Source organism: Cnephaeus nilssonii (genome assembly GCF_951640355.1).
Source record: "Cnephaeus nilssonii genome assembly, chromosome: 13".
Taxonomy (NCBI): domain Eukaryota; kingdom Metazoa; phylum Chordata; class Mammalia; order Chiroptera; family Vespertilionidae; genus Cnephaeus; species Cnephaeus nilssonii.
Genome location: NC_137084.1, coordinates 46789680 through 46816058, shown reverse-complemented (window position 1 = coordinate 46816058; position 26379 = coordinate 46789680). Strand labels below are relative to the sequence as shown.

The window sequence follows — 26379 nt, the reverse complement described above, 5'->3', positions numbered from 1 at the left end:
TTTAGTAACGTAGATATCTTTTTATTAAGATACTTCTTTAGAGGCAGCTGTCATTCAGACTACCTTCCTTGAAAACTGCATATATTTCAGGCTTTCAAAAACAGATAGCCATTTCAAGAATAATGTTCATTTAAAAGCTTTAAGAGAGAAAGAATCAGTGAAAACTTTATACCATGAAACATTTTAGGCAACTTATTGTAAACAGACTCAGTGCTTTTGAAATATAACTTGATTTTTCTGTCATTGATTGTATTGAAACTATAAATTTATGTAACACTAAAGTAACATGTTAACTTGAAATTTATCTTTTTAAATTAGTTGTTCTAAGTAAGTTGTAAAAATGGGGGGAGAGTATGGTAAAAGATTAATAAACTATACGTGTTCTTTCTGCTTCTGTCCTTGAATCAGTTCTGTGGTTAAACATATTACACTTAACTGTAATGAAGAAACGTTTATGTGGGGTATCTAAGCCATGTTCTAACTATTTTTCAGTACCTCTGTGAGTGTCAGTTTGATGACAATCTCAAATTCAAGAATATTATCAATGAGGAAGATGCCGATACCATGCGTCTCCAGCCAATTGGTCGAGACAAAGATGGCCTCATGTACTGGTACCAGTTGGATCAAGATCACAATGTCAGAATGTACATAGAAGAACAAGATGATCAAGATGGCTCATCATGGAAATGCATTGTCAGGTATCTTTTATTGGAATCTTGTTACATTTATTTGTGTTTTCCTTGCTTTGATCTCTTCTCTATCTATATATATAAAAGCCTAAGCAACCCTTACAACCAGACGACTAGCCGGTAGCTATGATGTGCACTGACCACCAGGGGGGCAGACGTTCAACACAGGAGCTGCTCCCTGGTGGTCAGTGCACTCGCACAGCCAACCTCCTGCAGGGTGGCCAACCTCCCATTGTCGCTCCCCCTAGCCAGCCAGCCCCGATCGACCCTGATGGCCAGCCAGGCCAAGGGACCACACCCGTGCACGAATTCATGCACTGGGCCTCTAGTCCTATATAATAAAAGGCTAATACAGGCAGTCCTCGGGTACGTCGGACTCATCGTACGTTGTTTCATGATTACATTGCCATCTCCCATTTACAGTATTTATTAAAAAAAAAAAAAGTTCCGTCATTTCAATGTATGTACATATGTGCTTTATGTTTTTTATTATTTACTTACCACAAGTAAAGGTCAGGAATTGTTAACTTTCTTTTAATTTTTTTTTACTGTTTCACTTTATTACTGCTGTATATTTGCTCCATGTGAGTGATGTAGGTGCTTATGTAGGTAGATTCTGACTTACAGTGAAAATCGCATTATGTCATGCCTTAGGCACGGATCTCTGATGTAACCCGAGGACCTAATGTATGCATATTGTCCCCTCGAACGGGAGTTCTACCAGAATTTCAACCAGGGGGCGGGGTCAGCCGAATTTGTACACTGGGCCTCTAGTTCAGATATAATCACTGAGGCTGGGGTAGTTCTTTTTTTCGGAAGTTTGAGAATTACTAGGACCTAGCCTTGTGCTCAGCATAATATTCATTATTTGTCAACTAAATAAATATATGTAGCAGTGTGGTTCATACCAAGACATATACCTTGTACTTCAGGAAGCCACAGTCTAAAAGATAAGCAATACATTGGTAATATACGTGCCCCCCCCCCCAAAAAAAAAAAAAAAGAAAGAAAACAACATTGTTAGACAGAAATATAAGAATAGTATTATTTGGTTCTTATTTAGCTACCAGTGGCCCGGTGCACGAATTCATGCACATTGAAAGGAAATTAATTAGAAGAAATATTTTAATATCGCTATTCGCCCTTTCTCTATAATAGAAGTGTCAACCAAATTCACGAGTGACAATGACAGATCGAAACACACACATACAATTGGTGCCAGCGAGAGCTTTATAGATAGATAGATAGATAGATAGATAGATAGATAGATAGATAGATAAACTTGCTTAATTAGACCAGCTTTGTGATGTAGCTAAACTTTTTCCAGCCCAGTGAAGCACCCCAACTTATTTTTCAGGTAATTGTCAGCAACACAGCAGTAAATATCAACATGAAGCAGATTATTATTGTAGATCACGCAGGGAGAACAAAGGGTAAAATATTTAACTGCAGCAGTGTTTGACTATATTCTGTGCAATGAGAAAACCTTAAGTCATTTTCAAGGTCCACCATTTCTTTCTTCTTTTCCGTCGGGTCAAGTTTCCAAGCTTTCTAAATCTCCATTTTTCGGCTAATGAAAAGAAAATAGGATTCCACCAAGTCTATGTACCTACTCTAGGATTTCTGTGAGGATCAAATGAGATGAGGCACTGGAAAACGCTTCACAGACATTTGGTTAAAGTGTAAAATGTTTTCACCTTGCTATAAAGCAAGTCTTGTCCCTGAGCTAAAGAAACTGCAAGGAGACTAGTTGCTAGGGAGAGGAAACCGGACGTTGCTACATGATGTCATTACCCAGCGCCCATAGCCAACATTTCCGGGCTGGGCTGGGCTGGGCTGTGGGCCACATTTTGCGCCATGGGTTCTTGGAAGTGTCGGCTGCGATTTGGTGGGCTGTTGCTCTGGGGTGGTGGCAGGGCCTGTGTCCCACTTGGGGGAAGCCAAGTGTTGCTTTGTGGGCACTAGGTTCCTGGTGCTGTTTCTCTGTAAATGGCCAGTGCACGTCACGGCAGCTCTTGCATTGAGTGTCTGCCCCCTGGTGGTCAGTGCGCAACATAGCGACCATTAGGACAGTTGGGCACTTAGCATATTAGCTTTATATATATATATATAGACTAGAGGCCTGGTGCACGAAATTCGTGCATGGGTGGGGTCCTTAACCTGGCCGGCGATCAGGGCTGATTGGGTCCTTCCAGCTGCCATCCGGGGCCTGCCAGACAGGGGGAAGGACCAGGGGAGGTTGGCTGGCCGTGGGAGGTTGGCTGTGGGAGCGCACTGACCATCAGGGGACAGCTCCTGCATTGAGCATCTGCCCCCTGGTGGTCAGTGCACGTCATAGTGACCGGTTGTTCTGGTCATTCGGATGTTCCTGCTGCTTAGACTTTTATATATATACTAGAAGCCCGGTGCACGAAATTCGTGCACGGTGGGGGGTTGTCCCTCAGCCCAGCCTGTACCCTCTCCAATCTGGGACCCCTCAGGGGATGTCCGACTGCCCGTTTAGGCCCGATCCCAGGGATCGGGCCTAAACGGGCAGTCGGACATCCCTCTCACAATCCAGGACTGCTGGCTCCCAACTGCTTGCCTGCCTGCCTTCCTGATTGCCCCTAACCGCTTCTGCCTGCCAGCCTGATCACCCCCTAACCACTCCGCTGCCAGCCTGGTTGATGCTTAACTGCTCCCCTGCCAGCCTGTTTGCCCCCAACTTCCCTCCTCTGCCAGCCTGGTCACCCCTAACTGCCCTCTCCTGCAGGGCTGATCACCTCCAACTGCCCTCCCTTGCAAGCCTGGTCCCTCTCAACTGCCCTCCCTTGCAGGCCGGGTCCCTCCCAACTGCCCTCCCCTGCTGGCCATCTTGTAGTGGCCATCTTGTGTCCACATGGGGGCAGGATCTTTGACCACATGGGGGCAGCTATATTGTGTGTTACAGTGATAATCAATCTGTATATTACTCTTTTATTAGATAGGATAGAGGCCTGGTGCACGGGTGGGGGCCAGCTGGTTTGCCCTGAAGGGTGTCCCGGATCAGGGTGGGGTTCCCTTGGGGCGTGGGGCGGCCTGAGCGAGGGGTCTGTGGTGGTTTGCAGGCCGGCCATGCCCCCCGGTTACCCAAGCGGAAGCCTGGTATCTGGAATTTATTTTCCTTCTACAATTGAAACTTTGTAGCCTGGAGCAGAGCCAAGCCTGGGGCTCCCTCCGTGGATACAGCCATTTTTGTGGCAGTTAATTCACCTTCTACAATTGAAACTTTGTAGCCTTAAGCGGGTGAGCCCGGCCAGGGTGTGTGGAAAGCTTTGCTTCCCCTGTTGCCGCTGGCAACCCTGGCCTGCTCTCTCAAGCTCCATTCTGCCGCCATTTGTTTAAATTTGTTTACCTTCTATAATTGAAACTTTGTAGCTTGAGTGGAGGCTTAGGCCTGCAACGGCTATGGGAAAGCTTGGCTTGCTCTGTTACCTGGGAAACCTTGCTCTCTGTGGCTGTAGCCATCTTGGATGGGGGTTAATTTGCATACTCGCCCTGATTGGCTGGTGGGCGTGGCTTATGTAGCGGAGTGATGGTTAATTTGCATATTACCATTTTATTAGAGAGGATAGTTTTTTATTAGAACTATCTTTTTTATTATTTATCTAATTATTCCCAATTATTTTAATTTGCCCATTTCATCTTGATATTTTAGTATACTTTTGATTTTTACCGTGTATACTAGTACATTTCTTTACTGGGGTTCTGAAGAAATCTGAGGAAGATTGTGCTTTCTTACCATAATTGTTTTTTAAAATCTTGATTTCTTATTTGTATTGACCGATATATTTGAATAGAAACATTTAATGTAAAACCTTGAAATAGAACTTTTTAAAAAATCAATAAACGACACTGGGGCCTTTCAGAATCTCTGTGTCTCTAATATTCTGTTTTTGCAACTTAATTACAATTTTTTCCATTAATATTGATAGTTTTTATTAATTTGGAAAATATCAGAGGCTCTATCACTAAAGTAGGGAGAATTAGTAGCTCTATAACCACTGGCTTATGAATATTAATGTTAAACATTAATTATTTGAAGAAATAATCCATAGAAATTTCGAATATTTGTTTGAGTCAGGGAAGCTCAACTTTCATTCCCTAAAAATAAACGTGAACTGAATGAGCTTGTGAGTGATTGTTTTATCAGCACCCTTTTTTCATATTGTAATATGGGTCCTCCATATAGTTAAGTTACTAAACGGAGATAAACAAAGTAGTCCTGAAATAAAATTTAATCACCATCTCTCTCTGTGAATACATACATTGAGTGAAGTTCTCTTCATGTTTTACCACCACTTTGGTTATTTCCTATATCAACCTTGCATATTTTTTTAAAATATATTTTATTGATTTTTTTACAGAGAGGAAGGGAGAGGGATAGAGAGTTAGAAACATCGATGGGAGAGAGACATCGATCAGCTGCCTCCTATACACCTCCTTCTGGGGATGTGCCCGCAACCAAGGTACATGCCCTTGATTGGAATCGAACCTGGGACCCTTGAGTCGGCAGGCTGACGCTCTATCCACTGAGCCAAACTGGTCAGGGCCAACCTTGCATATTTATGTAAGAAATATTCTCTCCTAATTTGTAGATGAGGAAAATATGACAGAGAAAAGTAATTACGATTATTCATACATGCTTAAAATAACTTCTCTTGTACACTGTTTTAAGTGTATGTTATATGCATGATGTGAGAGAAAGAGCATAGATGTTAGAGTTATCAAGTGTGTTTGAACTTGTGTTTCTCTATTTACCTTCTGTAGGCAGATTACTTAATTTCTCTATACTCTCATTCCTGCACTTTAAGGGTGATAGATAACACTTCCTCAATACTACAGTTGTTGTGAGGAATACATGAGAAATCATACTAGAATCCTAACTAATGTTCGATAAAGATTTGTTTTTGTTTTTTCTCCCAACCTTTTAACTATTGGCTTTTCTTACAACATTTCTAACCCCAAAGTTTGAAACACTTTTTTTATAAAGAAATATTTGTCAGCAGAAAGAAGAAAGGCATAATTCAATTGGTGTTATCTTTTACATCTTCTCATCCATGATCATTATTCCAGGTTTTATTCCCTGTACTCTACTACTCCTTTGAAAAAATCTTCTTACCATGTACAAACATTTATTTATGATAAACATAAAGTGGTACATATGGCATTTGTTCAGAAGCAAATGTGTGTATAGAATGTGTGAACACACTTTTCTTTGGTAACAACCACAGATTTCTTGAGAGAACTGGTGCTGGGTTACTGTTAACCTTTTTTAAAATTATTGTTGCATATGTATTGCATATGTCTTTTTCCCTGATTGATCCCCTACCCCCGGCCACTTAGGCTGTTTCCAAATCTTAGCTATTGTAAATTGTGCTGCTATAAACATAGGGGTGCATATATCCTTTCTGATTGGTGTTTCTGCTTTCTTGGGATATATTCCTAGAAGTGGGATTACTGGGTCAAATGGGAGTTCCATTTTTAACTTTGTGAGGAAACTCTATACTGGTTTTCCACAGTGGCTGCACCAGTCTGCATTCCACAGTAGTGCACAGGGTTCCTTTTTCTCCACATCTTCACCAGCACTTGTCATTTGTTGATGATAGCCATTCTGACAGGTGTGAGATGGTATCTCATTGTCATTTTGATTTGCATCTCTGGGATGATTAGTGAATTTGAGCATATTTTCAAATATCCCTTGGCCTCTGTATGTCCTCTTTCGAAAAGTATCTATTTGGGTCCTTTGCCCATTTTTTTTATTGGATTGTTTATCTTCCTTTTGTTAAGTTGTATCAGTTCCCTGTAAATTTTGGAGATTAAACCCTTATCTGAAATAGCATTGGCAAATATGTTCTCCCATGCAGTGGGCTTTCTTGTTGTTTTCTTGATGGTTTCTTTTGCTGTGCAGAAGCTTTTTATTTTGATGTAGTTCCATTTGTTTATTTTCTCCTTAGTTTCCACTGCCCTCGGAGCTATATCAGTAAAGATATTGCTATGACATATGTCTGATATTTTCCTGCTTATGGCTTCTTCTAAGATTTTTATGGTTTCCCATCTTACATTTAAGTTCTTTAACCATTTTGGTTTTGTTTTTTGTATATGGTGTAAGTGGGTGATCTAGTTTCATTTTTTTGCATATATCTGACCAAATTTCCCAGCACCATTTATTGAAGAGACTATTGTGACTCCATTGTATGCTCTTGCATACTTTGTCCAATATTAATTGAGCATAATGGCTTGGGTCTATTTCTGGGTTCTCTGTTTTGTTCCATTGGTCTATATGTCTGTTCTTGTGCCAGTACCAGGCAGTTTTGAGAACAGTGGCTTTGTAATATAGCTTGATGACCAACACCCTTTTAACCGCATAGTCACCTCTGCTTTGTTTCTCCCCCTGGCACTTTGCGGCCAGTGTAGAACTTTAGGCTGCCTTTCTGGGCGCAGCCTCTCACGGCTGTGGGCTTAGATTTAGAGTCCCCCACTGCCAGCAGCCCTGTGGACCCCCTTCCATAGTCGAGTGCTACACCTGTCCCCAATGTATGCGGACTTGGTGCAGCGCAGTCTCCCTCTGACACTCTCTTCCCGGCTGTGCCGATTTCTCCTTCCAGCCCAGATCCCCAATCCCACCTCTCTCCATGTGACCTCTGACCTTTCCGTCCACGGATTGTCTCCTCAGCTATTTAATTTGCCAATTCCTGGTGGATGTTATTTGATGCAGCTGTTTCTTCTATCTGTTCAGTGAAAAGGCACCGGACCTGTCAGCCTGTTCGGCCGCCATTTTGTCTGACCCTGGACAAACTTTTTAGGCACCCGTGGCTGGGGATGCTGGAGTCTCTGTGTTTGTGGGTTCCCAGCAGAGGCATCTGGTCCCTGGCTGGTATGGCTGTCGGTCCCAGGTCGAGTCTGAGGCCCCCCCTTGTGGAGGTGAGGCTGGGCTTCCAATCACAGCTGCTCTCCACTTCAAGATGGCACGGTCTCTGCGGCAGAGCTGGCCTCCCTGGGAGAGATTTCAGCGGTAGTAGTGGCTGCCCGGCTATGGGAGCCTGGTCCACCAGTCCCCAAAAGTCCTGTGGAATATAACTGTCCCTCACTCACACATACACACACTCCCCACATGTCCACACACTCCCCTTTTTCTCTCTCACACTCACTGCTGTCCTGTTGGCCACCATCTTGGATCTTTGTAAACCATTTTGAAGAACTCCTATGAACGTGAATTTCTATCTGCAATGTGCCAGACAACTTTTCCGAGCTATGTAGTATTATTTAAAGCCAAATTCTAGCCTGGCATGTGTGGCACAGTGGTTGAGGGTCAACCTATGAATCAGGAGGCTAGGTTCGATTCCTGGTCAGGGCACATGCCTGGGTTGCGGGCTCGATCCCCAGTGGGGGGGCATGTAGGAGGCAACCAATCAATGATTCTCTCTCATTATTGTGTTTCTATCTCTCCCTCCCTCTCTCTTCCTCTTTGAAATCAATAAGATATATTTAAAACCAAATTCTAAACACCTGATCAACACATTGTTGTTTCCTTATTTTATTAAATTAATAAACTTATATTGTGTTTCTACTTGTATAATAGGGAGTATGTGGGAAATCTCTGAACCTTCTCAATTTTGCTATGAACATAAAACTACTTTAAAAATAGTCTTTTTTAAAAATTGTAATACCATAGCATTACCACAGTTTTAAAACTTTTATTAAATAGCAATTTTCATTTGTCTGTTGTACTATTTATAACATTAGTATCTATGAGGTAGATAGGTAGGAAGTATTAACTGATAAACAACTATATTTTAAGTTTAAACAAAATTTAAACTTAAGAACCACTGATTTAATTGGATATGCTCATATGATATCTATAATACCTGCACGATGACAGAATGGTTGGCATTTTAATTTCTGAAATATATTCATCAGTTCAATTTTATTACTTTTTTAATTTTCCTTTTTGTAAAGTGGAGGCAGTACCAGACAAGATCTTTAAAGAGCATCTAATCTGACCTTCTACTATTAGAGAATTAAAATTCTACACCAGTGGTTCTCAACCTTTCTAATGCCGCAACCCTTTAATACAGTTCCTCATGTTGTGGTGACCCCCAACCATAAAATTATTTTCGTTGCTACTTCATAACTGTAATTTTGCTACTGTTAATGAATCGTAATGTAAATATCTGTGTTTTCCGATGGTCTTAGGCGACCCTGATAGCGGACCCATAGGTTGAGAACCGCTATCAGGGTCGCCTAAGACCATCGGAAAACACAGATATTTACATTACGATTCATTAACAGTAGCAAAATTACAATTATGAAGTAGCAACGAAAATAATTTTATGGTTGGGGGTCACAACATGAGGAACTGTATTAAAGGGTCGTGGCATTAGAAAGATTGAGAACCACTGATTTAATTGGATATGCTCATATGATATCTATAATACCTGCACGATGACAGAATGGTTGGCATTTTAATTTCTGAAATATATTCATCAGTTCAATTTTATTACTTTTTTTAGGAGGCCAACTTAATAATACTCGAGAGAATACAGTCTTCTATTGGTAAGGAAGCTGAGGCCTAGTGGAAGATAGATGAACTGTCTAGGGGCACATCCTACCTAATAATAGACAAATATGCAAATTGACCATACCTCCGACACACCCACAAGCCACACCCACCATCCCATTAGAGTGAGTATGCAAATTAACCCATCTAAGATGGCTACAGCCACAGAGAGCAAGGTTTCCCAGGCAACAGAGGGAAATAAGCTTTCCGCCAGCCATTGCAGGCCTAAGCCTCCACTCAAGCTACAAAGTTTCAATTATAGAAGGTAAATAATTCAAACAGAAATGGCATCCGAATGGAGCTTGAGAGAGCAGGCCAGGGTTGCCACCGGCAACAGAGGAAGCAAAGCTTTCCGCACACCCTGGCCGGGCCCACCCGCTTAAGGCTACAAAGTTTCAATTATAACCCCAACAGAAATGGCTGCCGCCACGGAGGGATCCCCAGGCTTGGCTCCGCTCCAGGCTACAAAGTTTCAATTGTAGAAGGAAAATAAATTCCAGATACCAGGGCCTCCGCTTGGGTTGCCAGGGGGTATGGCCAGCCTGCAAACCACCACAGGCCTCTCGCTCAGGCCGCCCCACGCCCCAAGGGAACCCCACCCTGATCCGGGACACCCTTCAGGGCAAACCAGCTGGCCCCCACCCCTGTACCAGGCCTCTATCCTACCTAATAAAATGGTAATATGTAAATTACCATCACTCCGCTATGCCCAGGATTGGGCCAGAGGGAGGCGCAGGGGGCGGGACTCGGGGTGGCCCGGGTAGCCGATTGGGCCGGCAGGACGCTGAGCTCACGTCGCCAGCGGCGGCGCGAACTCAGCATCTGCGCCATGGCTGTGCTGCGGAACAGAAGGGGCGTCTGGGGCAGCGAGCTCATGTCCCGCCGCGGACCATCAAAAGCGGGGGAGCTGGGTGCCTGTCTGCTCCGGCACCAGGCCTTTCGGAAGCCTCCGCTGCGCCGGAGGCTTCTGAAAGGCCTGGTGCACCAGTGGACAGGCACCCAGCTCCACTGAGATCGAAAGCGAAAGCGTGTAGGGCCCAATCATGCACTGGGCCTCTAGTAGTCATATAGTTTAGGAACAGGGATTTTATTCAGTTACTAGAGGCCTGGTGCAAGAATTTGTTCATCAGTGGGGTCCCTCGGCCTGGCCTGCAGGATCGGGCCGAAACTGGCTCTCTTGACATCCCCCAAGGGGTCCCAGATTGCAAGAGGGCACAGGCCAGGCCGAAGGACCCCACCAGTGCATGATTGGGGCCAGGGAGGGATGCGGGAGGTTGGCCAGCTGGAGAGGCACCACAGGAAGGCTCCGGGACATGTCCAGCCCATCTCACTCAGTCCTGATCGGCCAGACCCCAGCAGCAAGCTAACCTACTGATTGGAGAGTCTTCCCCCTGGTGGTCAGTACATGTTATGGCAACTGGTCAACTGTCTGCCCCCTGCTGGTGAGTGCACCTCATAGCGAGCAGTTGAGCGGCCTTAGCATATCATTAGCATATTACGCTTTGGTTGAACGGACAAACGGACACTTAGCATATTAGGCTCTTATTACATAGGATTAGACATTTTTTAGCGCCTGCTTCATGAGGCAGTGTTACTGCTCTCAAGCAGTAGAGTTTAGCTGGAATGGAGATTGAAGGGATAGGAAGATAAAGGGGGCATATGTGTCATGACAGATAAGAAAATAACTAATTTCATCTTAATACTAATTACTTAGATTTAGATTTGCATACAGAGTCCTTTGAGAACACAGATATGAAGCTCTTGTTAAGCTGATTAGTTAACTTAGTGGCAGAAATAGAACTAAATGTCCCAACTCTTACTCCAGGGTTTCCTTTTTATCTTCACTGTTACATAGTGTTTTTCTGAGCAGGAAAAATATCCAACTGAAGTTTCTTGTTTGAACCTAGCGTTTAAATTGAGCATATCATACCTCTGGTTTTGATAGTAAAAGTAGAAAATATATAGGTTAAAATCTTATTTATTTGAGATTTTCCTGTATCTTTGATTCAAAATGAATTCCCTTTCTGTAGTTGAAAACTGTAATTGACAAAACAACACCAGTAACCCAAATTCTTTGGTTTTTGAATTGTGTTATTACAGCTGACTTTTTGCCATAATTACTCAGAATGTCTTGGATTATAATTTTGTAACAATATCAAATATTGTTCTCTCTAGGTGGAAAATAGGTCTTTTTTCAAATGAATCAAGAACTTGAATTATTCTATTTTAAAAAAGGCTTCTTCAAGCAAGTTTTACATTGATTTTTGTATTGCATAGTACTTTAAAAATTATCAATCTTTGATTTTTACCTAATTTGTTCCTAGCTGTTCTTTTCAGCGAGAGATTTGCATTGCCATTCAGAGAATAGTCTTAAGATTCCTCTTTGGAAACTAGTGTATTTTAATATGTTTTCATTTCTAATACTTAATTTTAAAATTCAAAGTTAATTCGGTTTAGTTTGTACTAGTGATTTGGTTTTTTTTAGTGTTTTTTTGTTTGCTTTTAAATTTTAATTTCTAATACGTATTATTCTGAAAACTCTTTAAAATATAAGAAAGATTTTTATGTTGTCTTATTTTTCCCCCTGTTCAGAAATCGAAACGAGTTGGCTGAGACTCTTGCACTCCTGAAAGCACAAATTGATCCTGTACTATTGAAAAACTCCAGCCAACAGGACAACTCTTCCCGGGACAGTCCCAGCTTAGATGATGAGGAGACTAAAAAGGAGGAAGAAACACCTAAACAAGGTTTTTTTTTGTGTGTTTTGTTTTGTAATTTCTTCTGTCTTCTTTACACTCCACTTCCTAACTATTTAAATTGGAATTCTCTCAATTTGAAACATTGTTAGGCTTCCTGTAGAAGGAGGTTGATCTTTCAAGTTAAAAGCAAATTGAAAATTGAGTATTTTGCTCTTTTATATTGGACATTTAAAAATTTTAAATGAAAATGTTCAGACCATCAAAACATAATCTTTTACTGGTTTAAGAATGTGAAGATACTTAGCGAACTTATTGTGGTAAAATATACATAGTTTATAATTTGTCATTTTAAACATTTTTGTTTAAAGGCACTCATTGGTTGCTGCTTCTATGTGCCCTGACCAGGCATCAAACTGGCAACTTTGGCATATTGGGATGACACTGTAACCAACTGAGCTACCTGGCCAGGGCTCTGTGTACATTTTTATTTATTTAATGCTCACCCAAGGATATGTTTTTTATTAATTTAGAGAGAGGTAGAGAGAGAGAAACATGGATGTGAGGGAGAAACATCGATTGGATGCCTCCTGTAAGCTCCCTGACCAGGGATCTACATTGGAACCTTGGTGCATTGGGATGATGCTCAACCAACTGTGCCAGGGTTCCGTGCACTTTTGATGCTGTACTTACACATTACTTGGAGGAATAGACCTTCCTCCACCCCCCAATCTTTTTTAAGAAAACTGTTTTTATTGATTTTAGAGAGAGAGAGGGAGGGAGGGAGAGAGATAGAGAGATAGAAACATTGATGAGAGAGAAACATACATTGGCTGCCTCCTTCACACCTCTACTGGGGATCGAGCCCTCAACCTGGGTATATACCCTGATAGTGAATCAAGCTGGTGACCTCCTGGTTCATGGGTTGATACTCAACCACTGAGCTATACTGGATAGGCAGAGTAATCCTTTTTATTCAGCCCCCAAAGCCCAATCCCTTAGTCCATCCTCTTAGGTGTAGTTACTATGTTCTGTTCCATAGCAAGACCAAATAAATGTGATTCTGGTTTGTCATTTTTATTACTCTCGGATATAAACAAACATTGCCCTTCTGTGGGGAACTTTAAAGCTGCAGTCTAGAGAATATCTAATGTTGTTAGAATAATAAAGCAAAATGTGACAAAATTATGGTTGGATATTTGGAAATCAGACAAGGAGGGAAAAGAAATAGGAACTAGAGAAAGAATAAAATAGCCACTCTTATTCTTACAGCTAAAATAGATTTTTCTTTAATGACTAGAGGCCCGGTGCACGAATTCGTGCTCAGGTGGGGTCTGGCTGGCCTGCCCCGATGGGGGCTGATCAGGGCTGGGCTGGTGGGGGGTAGGGGCCGCAGACAGTTGGCCAGCCGGCCCAGCCCCCAATCGGGGTGGGGGGCAGATTGGGTGGGCCGGTGTGGGGGAGGGGCCACAGGAATTTGTGGGGGACCAATCGGGTCCCCAATCGGGCTGGTTGGCCACCACAGTGTGCGTCATAGCCACCGGTCATTCCAGGTGCTTGGCTTTTATATATATACTAGCGTTCCTGTTGCAGGAAAAATCCTGCAATAGGGTTTCCTGCTGCACTCTACCCCACCCTGCCTGCTCTCCTCCCTTGTCCCCCGCCCCGCGATCTCCGCCAGCCCCTCTGCTTTTCTAACTTCTCCGCCAGCCCGCTCTCCTTCCTTCTCCCCTGGCCCCGCCTCCACTCCTCCCTTCTCCCCTGGCCCCGCCTCCGCTCCTCCCTTCTCCCCCAGCCCCGCCCCGTCTCCCCCGGCCCCACCTGCTCAACTTCCTTCTCCCCCAGCCCCGCCTGCTCAACTTCCTTCTCCCCCGGCCCCGCCTCCGCTCCTCCATTCTCCTCCCCCCGGCTTGCTTGCTTCTCTGCAGCTTTGCTCCCTTCTGCAGCTCTTGGCTTCTTTCTACGCTGTCGCGATATGCAAATTAGCCGTCATCTTTGTTGGGATAATTTGCATATTCGTCCTGATTGGCTGGTGGGCGTGGCTTGGCTGGTGGGCGTGGCTTGTGCGTGGCGAAGGTGCGGTCAATTTGCATATTTGTCTATTATTAGATTAGATAAATTAGTTAAATGGCCATGTTTTATATCTAACCATGGGAGATGTAAAGGGGTGGCTCAGCCAATAATACAAAAAGATTATATTCTGTATAGGTGCCAAGAAGAAATACATTATCTATAAAAGTGGGACCTTGCCCTGGACGGTTTGGTTCAGTGGTTAGAGCGTCAGCCCAAGGGTCCCAGTTTTGTGGGTTTTTTCCCCCTTCACCTGCTTTAATAGCTCTAAAACACCAAAGAGGAGGGGCTTAGGTTTTGCTCCCTCTGCTTTAAAACATCATGACTTTCTGTTCCATATGAGAGGAGGGAGCTGCAGAGGGCCCAGCCAACGGGGGTGACTTTGGTTAAGTTCCTGGTTTTGCTGCATAGAAGACACCGAGGCACCTCTGTGAGGTTCCTGGCTGGTCCGACCCAAGCTGGACAGTGTGCTACCTCGCTCCACCACCAGGAGGCGACTGTTCCATTTGGCTTTTCTTCCTTTGGGGTTGCTGGCCAGGTGGGCAAGGGAAGGGAGGCAAGAAAAGGGATGTAGTGTGGGATCATGGTAGGTGAAGCGAGATCTAGGCCTGGGGCGGTCGGTGGAAAGCTTCCTCTTTTTCTGCGGGGAGTCCGATGAGGGAGGATTTCTCCTTGATCTAAGCCTGGGAGAGGGGAAGTTACACCCAGGCAGCAGTTAAAGTTCTCTCTCCTGCAAGGAAATCTCTTCCTCCCAGTTCAGAGGATGAGCTTTTAGGAAACGCTGCTGCCTTCTCGGGTATGTGCATCACCCGGGTTGGACCAGACTCCAGAATTTTTAACTGTTTGCTGTGGATCTGAGGGAGGCAGCCAGGCTGGTTTAACTGCATAGATAGTTCAGATGGCTCTGGACTCCTTCCTTTCGCCTCCGAATGGATGGGCCTGGAATTCTACAAATTCCCGGAGGGACATACCAAAGCGAAAGGGAAAGGAACTTACAAAACTAAATTGCCTTTCCCAATCTACCTTCCTCACTCCTCGTCTGGGAGCCTCCTGCATGCAGCCTTCTGGAAGCGCATGTGGGCGGTCACCCAGGACACCAAGGGGCGGGAACAAGCTGGGCTCGGCCTTCTGTGCCTCCTGAATAAGGCGGTGCATGGGATCGCCACAGTGTGGGAAGGCCACGTTGCCGCTGGCCAGTCATCCCATGGGGCAGAAGTCGTTGGCGCCGTGGCCCACATACAAAAGGTGATCGAAATGCAGGCCGTTTTGGGACCGCTCGCGCAGGTAGTCACTGAGCACCTTGTGCTTGCACATGTTGATGGGCACCGCCGTGTAGCTGTGTGTGAAAGGGCCACAGCGCCAGCAGCTCCTGTGCGTCTGGCCCGAGAGGTTGCCGAGTATGCTGCGGAACAGGCCCAGGTGGTCCAGCAGCGGGCAGAGTGCTCTCCATGCTGAAGGTGTTGGCATCCGAGATGCTGCTTGGCCACAAACTGCAGCAGGTCGCCCATGCCCGGGGACAGGGGGATGGCCTCGGCCTCATAGACGGCACGCAAGTCGCGGCCGCATGCCCTGCTCGCCCCGCTACTTGACCCGCTGCATGTTAGTACTCATTGTAGAAGCCCTCGCTGTAGGTGGCGCGCAGGCTCTTTGGCTGCCGCTGGCCCGGCGCGGTGGCCACTATTGAGTCAGTTTTCATCCATGATTAAGTCTCGTTAAAATCGAAGGTCAGGAGGAAGCGCTGGGCGCCCTCCGCTACCATCCTGCCAGCCTCTAGAGCAGTTTTGTCCTGAATGATCTGATCATTTTATGTCATCCAAAAGAGCTCCTCAAATAAAAGGGGCACAGGAGCTCAGCTTCCCCAGCAGGGTGCGGAGCGGTGGCGGCAGAAGTCTGTCCCGGCTGAGTTTCAAGTGCAGAGTGGAGAGAGGGGCTCGCGGAGGTATTCGAGTGCAGGAAGGAGCCAGGGTGCTTACCGGAATTGGAGGGGTCTGGTGTCTTATCCACCCTCGGATTTCTGGGCTCCGGCTCACAAGTGCCTCGGGTCGGGAGGGGCCGTGGATGATGTGTGTCTGGGCTGTCCCCTCCACCTGCCCTCCATTCCCCCTGCTGGGGCCACAACGCGTTCCCTTTAAATGCCCGGCAGCAGAGCTGGAGCCGCGTCCAAGTCACCGCAGTCCAAGGGTCCCAGTTTTAATTCCAGTCAAGGGCAGGCATGTAGCTCAATTGCGGGCGTGTATGGGAGGCAACCAATTGATGTGTCTCTCATCATGTTTCTCTCTGTCTCTCCCCCTCCCACTCTCTCTAAAAATCAATGGGAAAAAAATATATATCCTCGTGTGAGGATTAACCAATAAATAAATAAGGGACCCCCTTGCCCGGCAAGTGTGGTTCAATGGTTGAGCATCGACCTGTGAACTAGGAGGTCATGGTTCAATTCCTGGTCAGGGCACATGCCCAGGTTGTAAGCTCAATCCCCAGTGGGAGGCGTGCAGGAGGCAGCTGATTATTATTTCTCATCATCAATATTTCTATCTCTCTATCCCTCTCTCTTCCTCTCTGAAATCAATAAGAATATATTTTTTAAAATGCAATATTTCCCAAAATGGCATCATATGGCCTAAAAAGTTCACTAGCTGAATAATTAAATTGACTTTTTGTTTTAAAGGTAATTAGAATTGCCTTCTAAAAAAGTGAATTTCTTAAAGTGGCATCAGAATCTCACACACTAGCCTCAACCTATCTGTCTAGTATTACCTTCTACTATTTCCTTACATGATCACTGGTTTCAGATGATCTAGATGCCTTTATTTCCTCTATTTGTCTTGGACATTCCTTCTGTGTTTTTATCATGCTCTTTTACCTCTGGGGTACAGTTCCTCCACGGTGGAAATTTTAGTTATATTTCAGGGCCATCTGAAATCCTACCTTCATGATCCCTTTTCTGAGCTCCACCAGCACTTAATTAAGGACTTATTTTATCCCACTTATATTAGGGTCAGTCATATTACCAAGCTTGAGGCTCTCAAATACTTGTCTAATTGTTATACTCAGGCTATGGTATATTTCAAAGGGAGTGTTAGGTGTCATATAAGCCTCTTTTCTGTCTTAATACCCAGCATATCATTTCAAGTGGTACACTACATGGAAGTAACTGTGTTTATAGAACACCATGAAATTTAAGATGTTTTCACTCCACATTAGATACTGTATTTAATTTAGAAGGGACTTTTAACTTAAGGAGAACTTTTATAGGGGAAAACAAAGTTGAAGAAAATCCTAACCTCTAATTTAGTGTTTTTCTGCTAATTAGAAAAAGACTTTCTTTTGTTAATTATTATAGGCATATATATTTCTATATGTGGAATGAGAAAAGAATATCATTTAAGAATCTCTAGTCAAGAATAGAGATTGTATACTGGCAGTTTGAAAACTTAATTTGGCCTGAAAACTTGTTTATATTGGTCTGTAGAGTACTGCTTTGTTTAAAATAAAACAAAAACTAAAATTCTCCATTTTTATTCAGTGGTTTTTAGTATATTTACACTATTGTGCAACCATAACCACCAATTTGGGACCATCTTCATCATTCCACAAAGAATCCCTGCAAGAATTAAGCAGTCACTTTCCATATTTCCCTATGCCTAACCCTATGAAGCCCCTTATCTACTTTCTTTCTTTGTAAATGTGCCTATTTTGAATGTTTCATGTAAACCGAATTATACAATATGTGGCCTTTTGTGTCTGACTCTTTTTACTTGATATAATGTTTTCAAGGTTTAGCCATGCTTTTCATGGCTGAATAATATTCCATTATTTTTTAATCCATTCATGAATTGATAAACATTTGATTTGTTTTCACTTTTTGGCTATTAGGATTAATGCCTCTGTGAACACTCATATACAGAGTTTTGTGGGAACATAGGTTTTCACGTGTGTATTTTTAAAATTTTAATTTCTGCCGAAACCGGTTTGGCTCAGTGGATAGAGCGTCGGCCTGCAGACTGAAAGGTCCCAGGTTCGATTCCGGTCAAAGGCATGTACCTTGGTTGCGGGCACATCCCCAGTAGGGGGTGTGCAAGAGGCAGCTGATCAATGTTTCTCTCTCATCGATGTTTCTAACTCTCTATCCCTCTCTCTTCCTCTCTGTAAAAAATCAATAAAATATATTTAAAAAAATTTTTTTAATTTCCTGTCAACATTTAAAATAAAAAATTAGAAGAGTTAGTAACTATGGACCATCATTTCTACTTGCCAACAATGGGCTGTACCTGAATAATAGTTTACCCTCCTTGGGGGACTCACACTCTCCTGTTTACTGTAGTCCTCTCTTGTGTTCCCTAAAATTGGCCTTAGTCCTCAATTGCTTGACCTAGTACTTACATTTTGTTGTTTTCATAGTATAAAGTGGGAAAAATTTATATTCATGTCTACCAAATATTAAAAAAACAAAAGTAGCGGCCAGCGTGGCTCAGTGGTTGAGCATTGACCTATGTACCAGGAGGTCACCATTCAATAGACATATCTCTCTCTCTCTCTCTCTCTCTCTCTCTCTCTCTCTCTCTCACACACACACACACACACACACACACACACACACACAGACACCATAGAACTAGACCAAGAAAACTGGGAGGGGGGGCTAATTTTTGCATAAGTGAAGAATATTTCTTCAAGTATAATAAGTAAAGTAATCTACAGATGATCCTCTTGTGGCCAATATTAGCATATCTGATATAAAGCTTAAATTCAGCTTTATATCACCAATAATGTACTTTAATGTAGTATTACTCTGCTGTGCCTGTCAAAATAAAACTAGTGACCCGGTGCACGAAATTCATGCACATTAAAAGGGGATTAACTAGAGGAAATAATTTAATATTGCTATTTGCCCTTTCTCTATAATAGAAGTGTCAGAGATGAAAGAAAAATTAGTAAAATGTATATGGAAACCTTCTTCCTGTCAGGGTCTGGGGCACACCACGGCACCCAGAGTCAAGTCCCCGCCCACCCACGTGCACCTCAAAATCGCGTGAGACCCAGACCCGGCCAGTCCCCCCACCCCCAATTGGGCTAGATCCAGACCCGGCCATTCCCACCCTTGTCAAGCCCTGCCGGGCAGGGGGCGTAGCCTCAGGTCCCCTGGTCTGGCGCCAGGATGGGGGGGCGTGGCCTGAGATCCCCGAGCCCAGACCGGGGCAGAGGGTGTGCCTTGAGGTCCTCCATAAAGCTCCACCAGGTGGGGGACACGGCCTGAGATCCCCTGTCAAGGCCAGCACCAGGAGGGGGGCGCAGCCTCAGGTCCCCCGTCAAGCCCCGCTGGGTGGGGTTGGCGCAGCCTGAAGTCCCCTGTCAAGCCCCACCTGGTGGGGGGCATGGCCTGAGGTCCCCTGGCCTGGCGCTGGGGCAGGGGGAGCAGCCTAAGGTCCCCTAGCCCAGCACCAGGACGGGAAGGGCACCTTGAGGTCCTCTGTCAAACCCTGCCGGGCGGGGGGCACAGCCTGAGGTCCCCTGTCAAGCCCCACAGGGGCGGGGGAGGGCATAGCCTCAGGTCCCTGCTGATTGCTCGTTAAGGCTCCTTATGGGAACCTGGCCTCAGCTGTGAGTGCAGTCATCTTTGTGACGGAGTGATGGTCAGTTAGCATATTACCTCTTTATTAGATAGGGTACTTGATTTAGGAGCTTACAGAACAAATTTATTTTTCAACAGTTCTAGAGACTAGAAGTTCCAGGTTGAGGTGCCAGTAGACTCAGTTTCTGGTGAGGGCTTTCTTCCTGGCTTGCAGATGGCCACCTTCTTTCTGTGTCCTCAGATGGCTTCTTCTATGTGTGTGTGTGTGGAAAGAGAGTAATCTGGTGTTTCTTCTTCCTATAAGTGTGCCAGCACTATTGGATTAAGGCTCCATCATTATGACCTCATTTATCTATAATTATCTCTCTAAAGACCCAATATCCAAATATAGTCACTTTGGAAATTAGGGCTTTAACATATCAACTTGGGGGTTGGGGCATAATTTAGTCCATACTTGTAGTATTATTAAATAATCCATAGTAAGAATTGTGATGGGTAATGGAGAAAGATAAGCTGGTATTAAAACTTTGACCAGGAATGAAACCCTCCACCCTTTAGTCTGTGGGCCTACACTCCAACTACTGAGCCAAACACTTGTTGCTGTTTTTTAATCCTCACCTGAGGATATTTTTCCATTGCTTTTTAGAGAGAAGGAAAGACAGAGAGAAATATTGATGTGAGAGAAACACACATATTGGTTGTCTCCTGCATGTGCCCCGACCAGGGCCTGGGCCATGGAGGAACCTGCAACGGAGGTTTGTGCCCTTGACTGGAACAAAACCTGGAACCCTTCAGTCTGCAGGCGAAGCTCTATCCACTGAGCCAAACTGGCTCGGCGAATTTGCATTTTTATGTCACGAACAATAGGATACAGATCACAATACTTAAGTGAAAGATTTGTGCTGATTGGGGGTGGGAGGAGAGCAGATAAGGGGAGAGGAGAGTAAGAAAGAAGGGGGAGAGGGAAGGAAAAAAGCAAAAGAAATCTCTTGTGATTCAAGAATTTGTTGAACTTTTTTTTTCTGATTGAGTTTGTTGTGCCTTGAATCAGAACATCTATCATTTATGATTTTGGGCATAATTTTTGAACCTGCGCATCCTGCATAAAAAGAACATACTGATGGCAAAATTTAAAACTGTAGACAATATCTGAAACTTAAGGTCTTAGAGGAGCTGGGGTGCTCTGGGTCTTATGAATTCTCAAACCTCTCCAGCCAAAGCTCTCTTCTAAGACAAAACTCCATAGTGCCCTTTGTCCAAACTGTGGTAATAGACTCTAAATTAAGTAGGATGGGAGCAACAGTGACAAGCAAAAACGGAGGTTCTAATAAAAGTATGGTAAAGGAATAGTTAGGTAATCTCATAGTGTAAATCACTGTAATTTTGAATATTTTACAAAAATAACAGATGGGGAGCTCTAGAGCTATCAAATTAGAAAAACTACTTGACAAAAATAATCAACTAAAAAGGACCAAGGTCAAATCTCATAGGATTACAAGAACAAAAGAGAATAAGAAGCAGAATAACCACTACAGAGAATGAGCTTATCCAAAAGACATTCTCACAAAACATATGAGAACTATAACTTCATCGGTTGTAGAACTCAAGAAAGAGTTAAGATATTTCAAAAAAACAGAAGAAACATCTGCCCAAACATATGCAAGAATTATTGTCTTTTAAAAATAGCAAATGGGCCCTTGCTGGTTCGGCTCAGTGTTTAGAGCATTGGCCTGAAGGGTCCCAGGTTCGATTCCGGTCAAGGGCACATGCCCAGATTGTGGGCTCAACCCCCCAGTGGGGGATGTGTAGGAGGCAACCGGTCAGTGATTCTCATCATTGATGTTTCCACCTCTCTCTCCCTTCCTCTCTGAAATCAATAAAAATAAAGAAAAATAAAATAAAAAGAATGACCAAGTTTAAAATAGCAAATGATAGCTGTATTTTTTTTTAATAAAAAAGAATTGAAGAAAGAGATAAAGATTTGAGAGAAAGAGATAAGGATTTGAATATAGGCAAAGAAAATATAACGGGTCTCCAAACAAAAAGTCAAAGGAAGGGAACAGACAACAATACTAGCCTGTGTTTCACAAAACTTCCTGAAATAAAGATGGGAGTCTGCATGTTGAAAAGACACTGTATTCCTTGGAAAATGAACCCAGAACAACTAATATCAAGACATATACTAGTAAAATTACTGTTTTTGAAGAAAGAAATACTTTAGCTATCCAGACAAAGGGACCAAGTGACTTAAGGGAAAGAACACCAGGCTGCTCTATGCCAGAAGAAAATGCCATAGTGTATATCGGGGGGAATATAAGACAGGGATTTTATGTCCAGCCAAGTTGACTTTCAGATAAAGACTGTAGATAAACTGTTTTAGTATCTATTTTCCCATTAGTCTTTCTTTAGTCTTTCTTTACTATCTTCTAGTAAATGAGCTGCAGATAACCAAAATTACTAACAAAATGTCAGTAGTGGGTGATATAGAAATAAATATAATTGTATTTGTTTGTGTGGCTTGATATGCATAGATATATTCTCTACCTCTGTTTATGAGAGCAATCTAAGAATAATGACATCCCAGTAGCAATAAGCACTCTTAGCTTTAGATTTTTATTTTAAAACTAGAGGCCTGGTGCACGAATTCGTGCATGGGTAGGGTCCAGCCAGCCCACCCCAGTGGGGGCCAATCGGGGCTGGCCGGTGGGGGGGAGGGGTCATGGGAAGTTGGCCACCAACCCTGCCCCTGATTGGGGCCCAATTGGGGCTGGGGAGGGCCATGAGAGGTCAGCCGGCCCCACCCTCAATGGGGGGGCCAATCAGGGGCGGGCTGATCATTGGCGGGGCCAGCTGGCCCTGCCCTCGATTGGGGTCGGGGGGCTAACTGGGGGCGGGGCTGGCTGAGGGGAGGTACCTGGGTTGTGGGTTTGCTCCCCTGCCCCTGGTCGGGGTGTGTGTGGGAGGCAACCAATTGATGTGTCTCTCTCACATACATGTTTCTCTCTCTCCCCCTCCTTCCCTCTCTTCCACTCTCTGTAAAGCAATGGGAAAAATATCCTTGGTTGAGGATTAACAACAACAACAAAAAGAATTGACAGATAAACCTAATAGTGTATTTGTAAAATATTAACTCCTGGAATGTTATAATAATAGCATTTAATAAAGTAAATTATAATAAAACCACATTGGGGAGTGTTATATGATTAAGTATAATTTTTGGATAAAGCATTTAATATAAGAAAGTACTAATGTTTCAATAAAAAATGGCAACATTATCATGACTTTGTCAAAAATATACAAGACTAGAAGGAAGTAACTTAAAATATTAGTAATGATTGTCTGTGGGTATTAGGATTATGGTCATTTTTTCCCTCTGTTTTTCATTTTCTGTACAGAATTGTGTTAATTTTATAATCTGAATAAAACATAAAACAAATTTTCCCACTGCCATTCTCATGTTGCCTCAATGAAATGAAGTGCTCAATGACTTAACAAAGAACAATAGTCAGTTCTTCAGACAAATACAGTTTTTTGCAAATGTTTCATATATTTTTAGTTTTAGTTGAGCCATATTTTGAGCTTATATAAATTATTTGAGCTGTATAAATATTTGCATTCCATTGAGAACACTGAAGCTAAAATATAAAGCAGAAATTTGAGTCATTCTAAATAATAGTTTTTTAATATCTAGAGGTTATACTTTAGAGTTTGGTAATTTTCTTTAGTCAGATTTTATTTTTTATTGTTAAATGTCCAGTGACAAAAGTTACCTCTTTTAAGAGAGAAACTTCAAATGGAAATATATTTTAAGCCTTTTATATTTTATATATCTTGATCGCTTGGATTCATGTAAACTTTTTCTGATTTTTAGAGGAACAGAAGGAAAATGAAAAAAAGAGGAAAAGTGAAGAGCAGCCAGGAGATTCAGAAAACTGTTCTATACCCAATGCTCTGGAAGAAACGACTGTGAAAATAGAAAAAGAAGATGAAAAGGAACTTGTGAAAATGCCAGTTATAGTAAAGCTAGAAAAACCTTTGCTGGAAAGTGAGGGAAAAAAGATTATCAAAGAAGAAAGTGATGCCTTCAAGGAAAATGTCAAACCCATTAAAGTCGAAGTGAAGGAATGTAAAGCAGACCCTAAAGATATCAAAGGAGGTGTGGAGAAGCTGGAGCCCGAGAGGCTAGAGTTTGGTGTCAATGTTAAATCTACTCAAGAAATTTCTGAGAAGTCTACTGAAGAAACTGAGAAACTTAAAAATGACCAGCAGGCCAAGATACCACTAAAAAAACGAGAAATTAAACTGAGTGATGATTTTGACAGTCCAATCAAAGGACCTTTGTGTAAATCAGTTACTCCAACAAAAGAATTTTTGAAGGATGAAATAAAACAAGAGGAGGAGACTTATAAAAGGATTTCTGCAATCACTGCTTTGGTTCATGAAGGGAAACAGCTGGTAAATGGAGAAGTTTGTGATGAAAAGGTAACTCCAAATTTTAAGACAGAACAAATGGAGACAAAGTTTTATGATACCAAGGAAGATAGCTGTAGCCCCTCTAAGGATAAAAGTGTCATCGTGGAGGGAAACGGAGCAGAGTCCTTAAATTCTGTCATAATAAGTATTAAAAAAGGTGACCTGGAGAAGGAAGTGATCCCTTTAGGGAAAGATGCAGAAAGTTCAATATCAGTTGTAGAGACCCAGAGTCCAAAAGAGCAGGTAGAGGAAACTGGTCCTCCAGAAATGGAAACCTCTCTCGAGGCTTCTGAGATGGCAACTGATCTCTCTTTAAAAACTGCTTTATCTACTGCTGAATCCCATACCATGAAAGTTGAAGAGAAGTCTCCCAAAAATAAGGATAAGCGCCCACCAGTCATAGAATGTCTTGAAAAGTTAGAGAAGTCCCAAAAGACCTTTCTTGATAAGGACCAACAAAGATTGAGTCCAATACCAGAGGAGGTTCCTAAGAGTCCTCTGGAATCAGTAATGCTGGGCTCTCCCGGGGCAGCTGAAACTTCTTCGATGTCTAATATGGCTGGCCATTGTGAGAAACCAGCCTCAGAAAAAGAAATGGTGGAGTGTCAGAGCACAAGTTCTGTTGAGGGTCAGTCCCTGCAAAAAACAGACTCAGAAGTTCGGAAAGAGGATTCTGAATCCATGAAGGTAGAAATGGAAAACCTGGACAATGCCCAGACCTCTGGTGCAGAGGACCCTTCTGACACAAAAGGTTCTATGCAAAAAAACAAATTTAAATATAAGTTGATTCCTGAAGAAGAAACCACTGCCCCAGAAAACACAGAGATAACCTCTGAAAGGCAAAAGGAGGGCATCAAATTAACAATTAGGATATCCAGTCGGAAGAAGAAGCCAGAATCTCCTCCCAAAATTCTAGAACCAGAAACCAAGCAAGAGAAGTCCGAAAAGGAAGAAGAGAAAACAAATGTGGGTCGTACTTTAAGGAGGTCTCCAAGAATATCTAGACCCACAGCCAAAGTGGCTGAGATCAGAGATCAGAAAGCTGATAAAAAAAGAGGGGAAGGAGAAGATGAAGTGGACGAGGAGTCAACAGCTTTGCAAAAAACAGACAAAAAGGAAAATTTGAAAAAAATGGAGAAAGATACAAATTCTAAAGTAAGCAAGGTAAAATTTCTCCTACTCTGAGATTTAATTTTTATTAGAAATATTTGTCTGTAGGTATTTGTAGCTTTTGCTTTTGACTAAAGTCATTCAAAGAAAACTTTAAAAACACACATACCTTCCTATATAAGAGATGTCTTTTCTCAGTAATTATCCCCAGACATTTTATTTCAGACTGTCTAATCATCTTTTAAACTTTTTTTTTTATTACAGGCAGTAAAGAAATATATTCTTTCTGCAAGCTACTCAAATAATATCCAACCTATAGGATTGAGAAATGAAAATGTCCTATAAACACTATTAGCAGTTAGTTTCCAATCCTTTTTCCATACATTCATGTGTATGTTATAAATATTTATCTATTCACTTAAAAAATAAGTTGAATCAAATATGTTCATTTTTATCTGAGTTTTTCACTTAACAGTGTATCTTTGAACTCTTTCCACATCAGTAAGATATAGTCTACCTTTTGGTTATTAATGGCCACATAGTATTCCATAGTGTAGATATAACTCAGTTTCTTTGACTACTCCCTTATTGATTGACATTTAGGTTGTTTCCAATTTTTCACTATTGCAGGCAATGCTGCTTTGAAGATCATTTTGGACATGAGTGAGTATTTCTTTAGAATAGACTCCTAGAATTGGATTTGCTGGGTCAAGGGGCATGTATATTTTATTTTTTGACAGTTATTGACACATTTCTAAAAATGGTCTCATTATGTAGCCTCTCATTATGGGTATGAGAGTGCCTATATTCCCCAATATATTAGTCTAAGAAGCCAGAAGTTTTTTCTGATGTTCCTCTTATTTAAGCAAAATTTGGTACCAGTCTTTGGCTAGTCTGTGGAAGTTTGTTATAATTAAAAGTGCTACTTTCGTTTTTAATTTATTTAGTGATCAGATTGTTCATCTTTGTAAGTGATCCTCTATTGCCTGGAGTACTGAATTTTTAATTCTTTACTTTAAAAAAATTTCCCCTTCTTCTAGAATTATGTTGGTCTTTGATAAGGACTTATACTGTAGAAATAAAAATATAAATTTAAAAATTGTGGCCCTAGCCGGTTTGGCACAGTGGATAGAGCATGGTTTCCGGACTGAAGGGTCAGGTCCCGGGTTTAATTCCGGTCAAGGGCACATGCCC

General features: G+C 42.7%; 1 protein-coding gene and 1 pseudogene across 5 annotated transcripts in view; one reads left to right on the top strand and one right to left on the bottom strand.

Moving 5' to 3' along the window:
• RSF1 (remodeling and spacing factor 1) overlaps positions 1–26379 on the top strand; it is a 131545-nt gene that overhangs the window by 65694 nt on the left and 39472 nt on the right. For 2 of the 4 annotated variants that reach the window (XM_079787597.1, XM_079787595.1), the window contains exons 4-6: positions 493–698; positions 11860–12014; positions 23474–25230. In XM_079787597.1, coding sequence (XP_079643723.1) covers positions 493–698; positions 11860–12014; positions 23474–25230 — 2118 coding nt within the window. Of the gene's footprint in view, positions 1–492; positions 699–11859; positions 12015–23473; positions 25240–26379 lie in introns of all 4 variants that reach the window. The other 2 variants (XM_079787596.1, XM_079787594.1) reach the window with 1 other exon arrangement.
• On the bottom strand, positions 12021–18002 carry LOC307109074 (phosphoethanolamine/phosphocholine phosphatase-like; annotated as a pseudogene). Its single transcript has one exon. The product of its transcript is annotated as a phosphoethanolamine/phosphocholine phosphatase-like (transcript).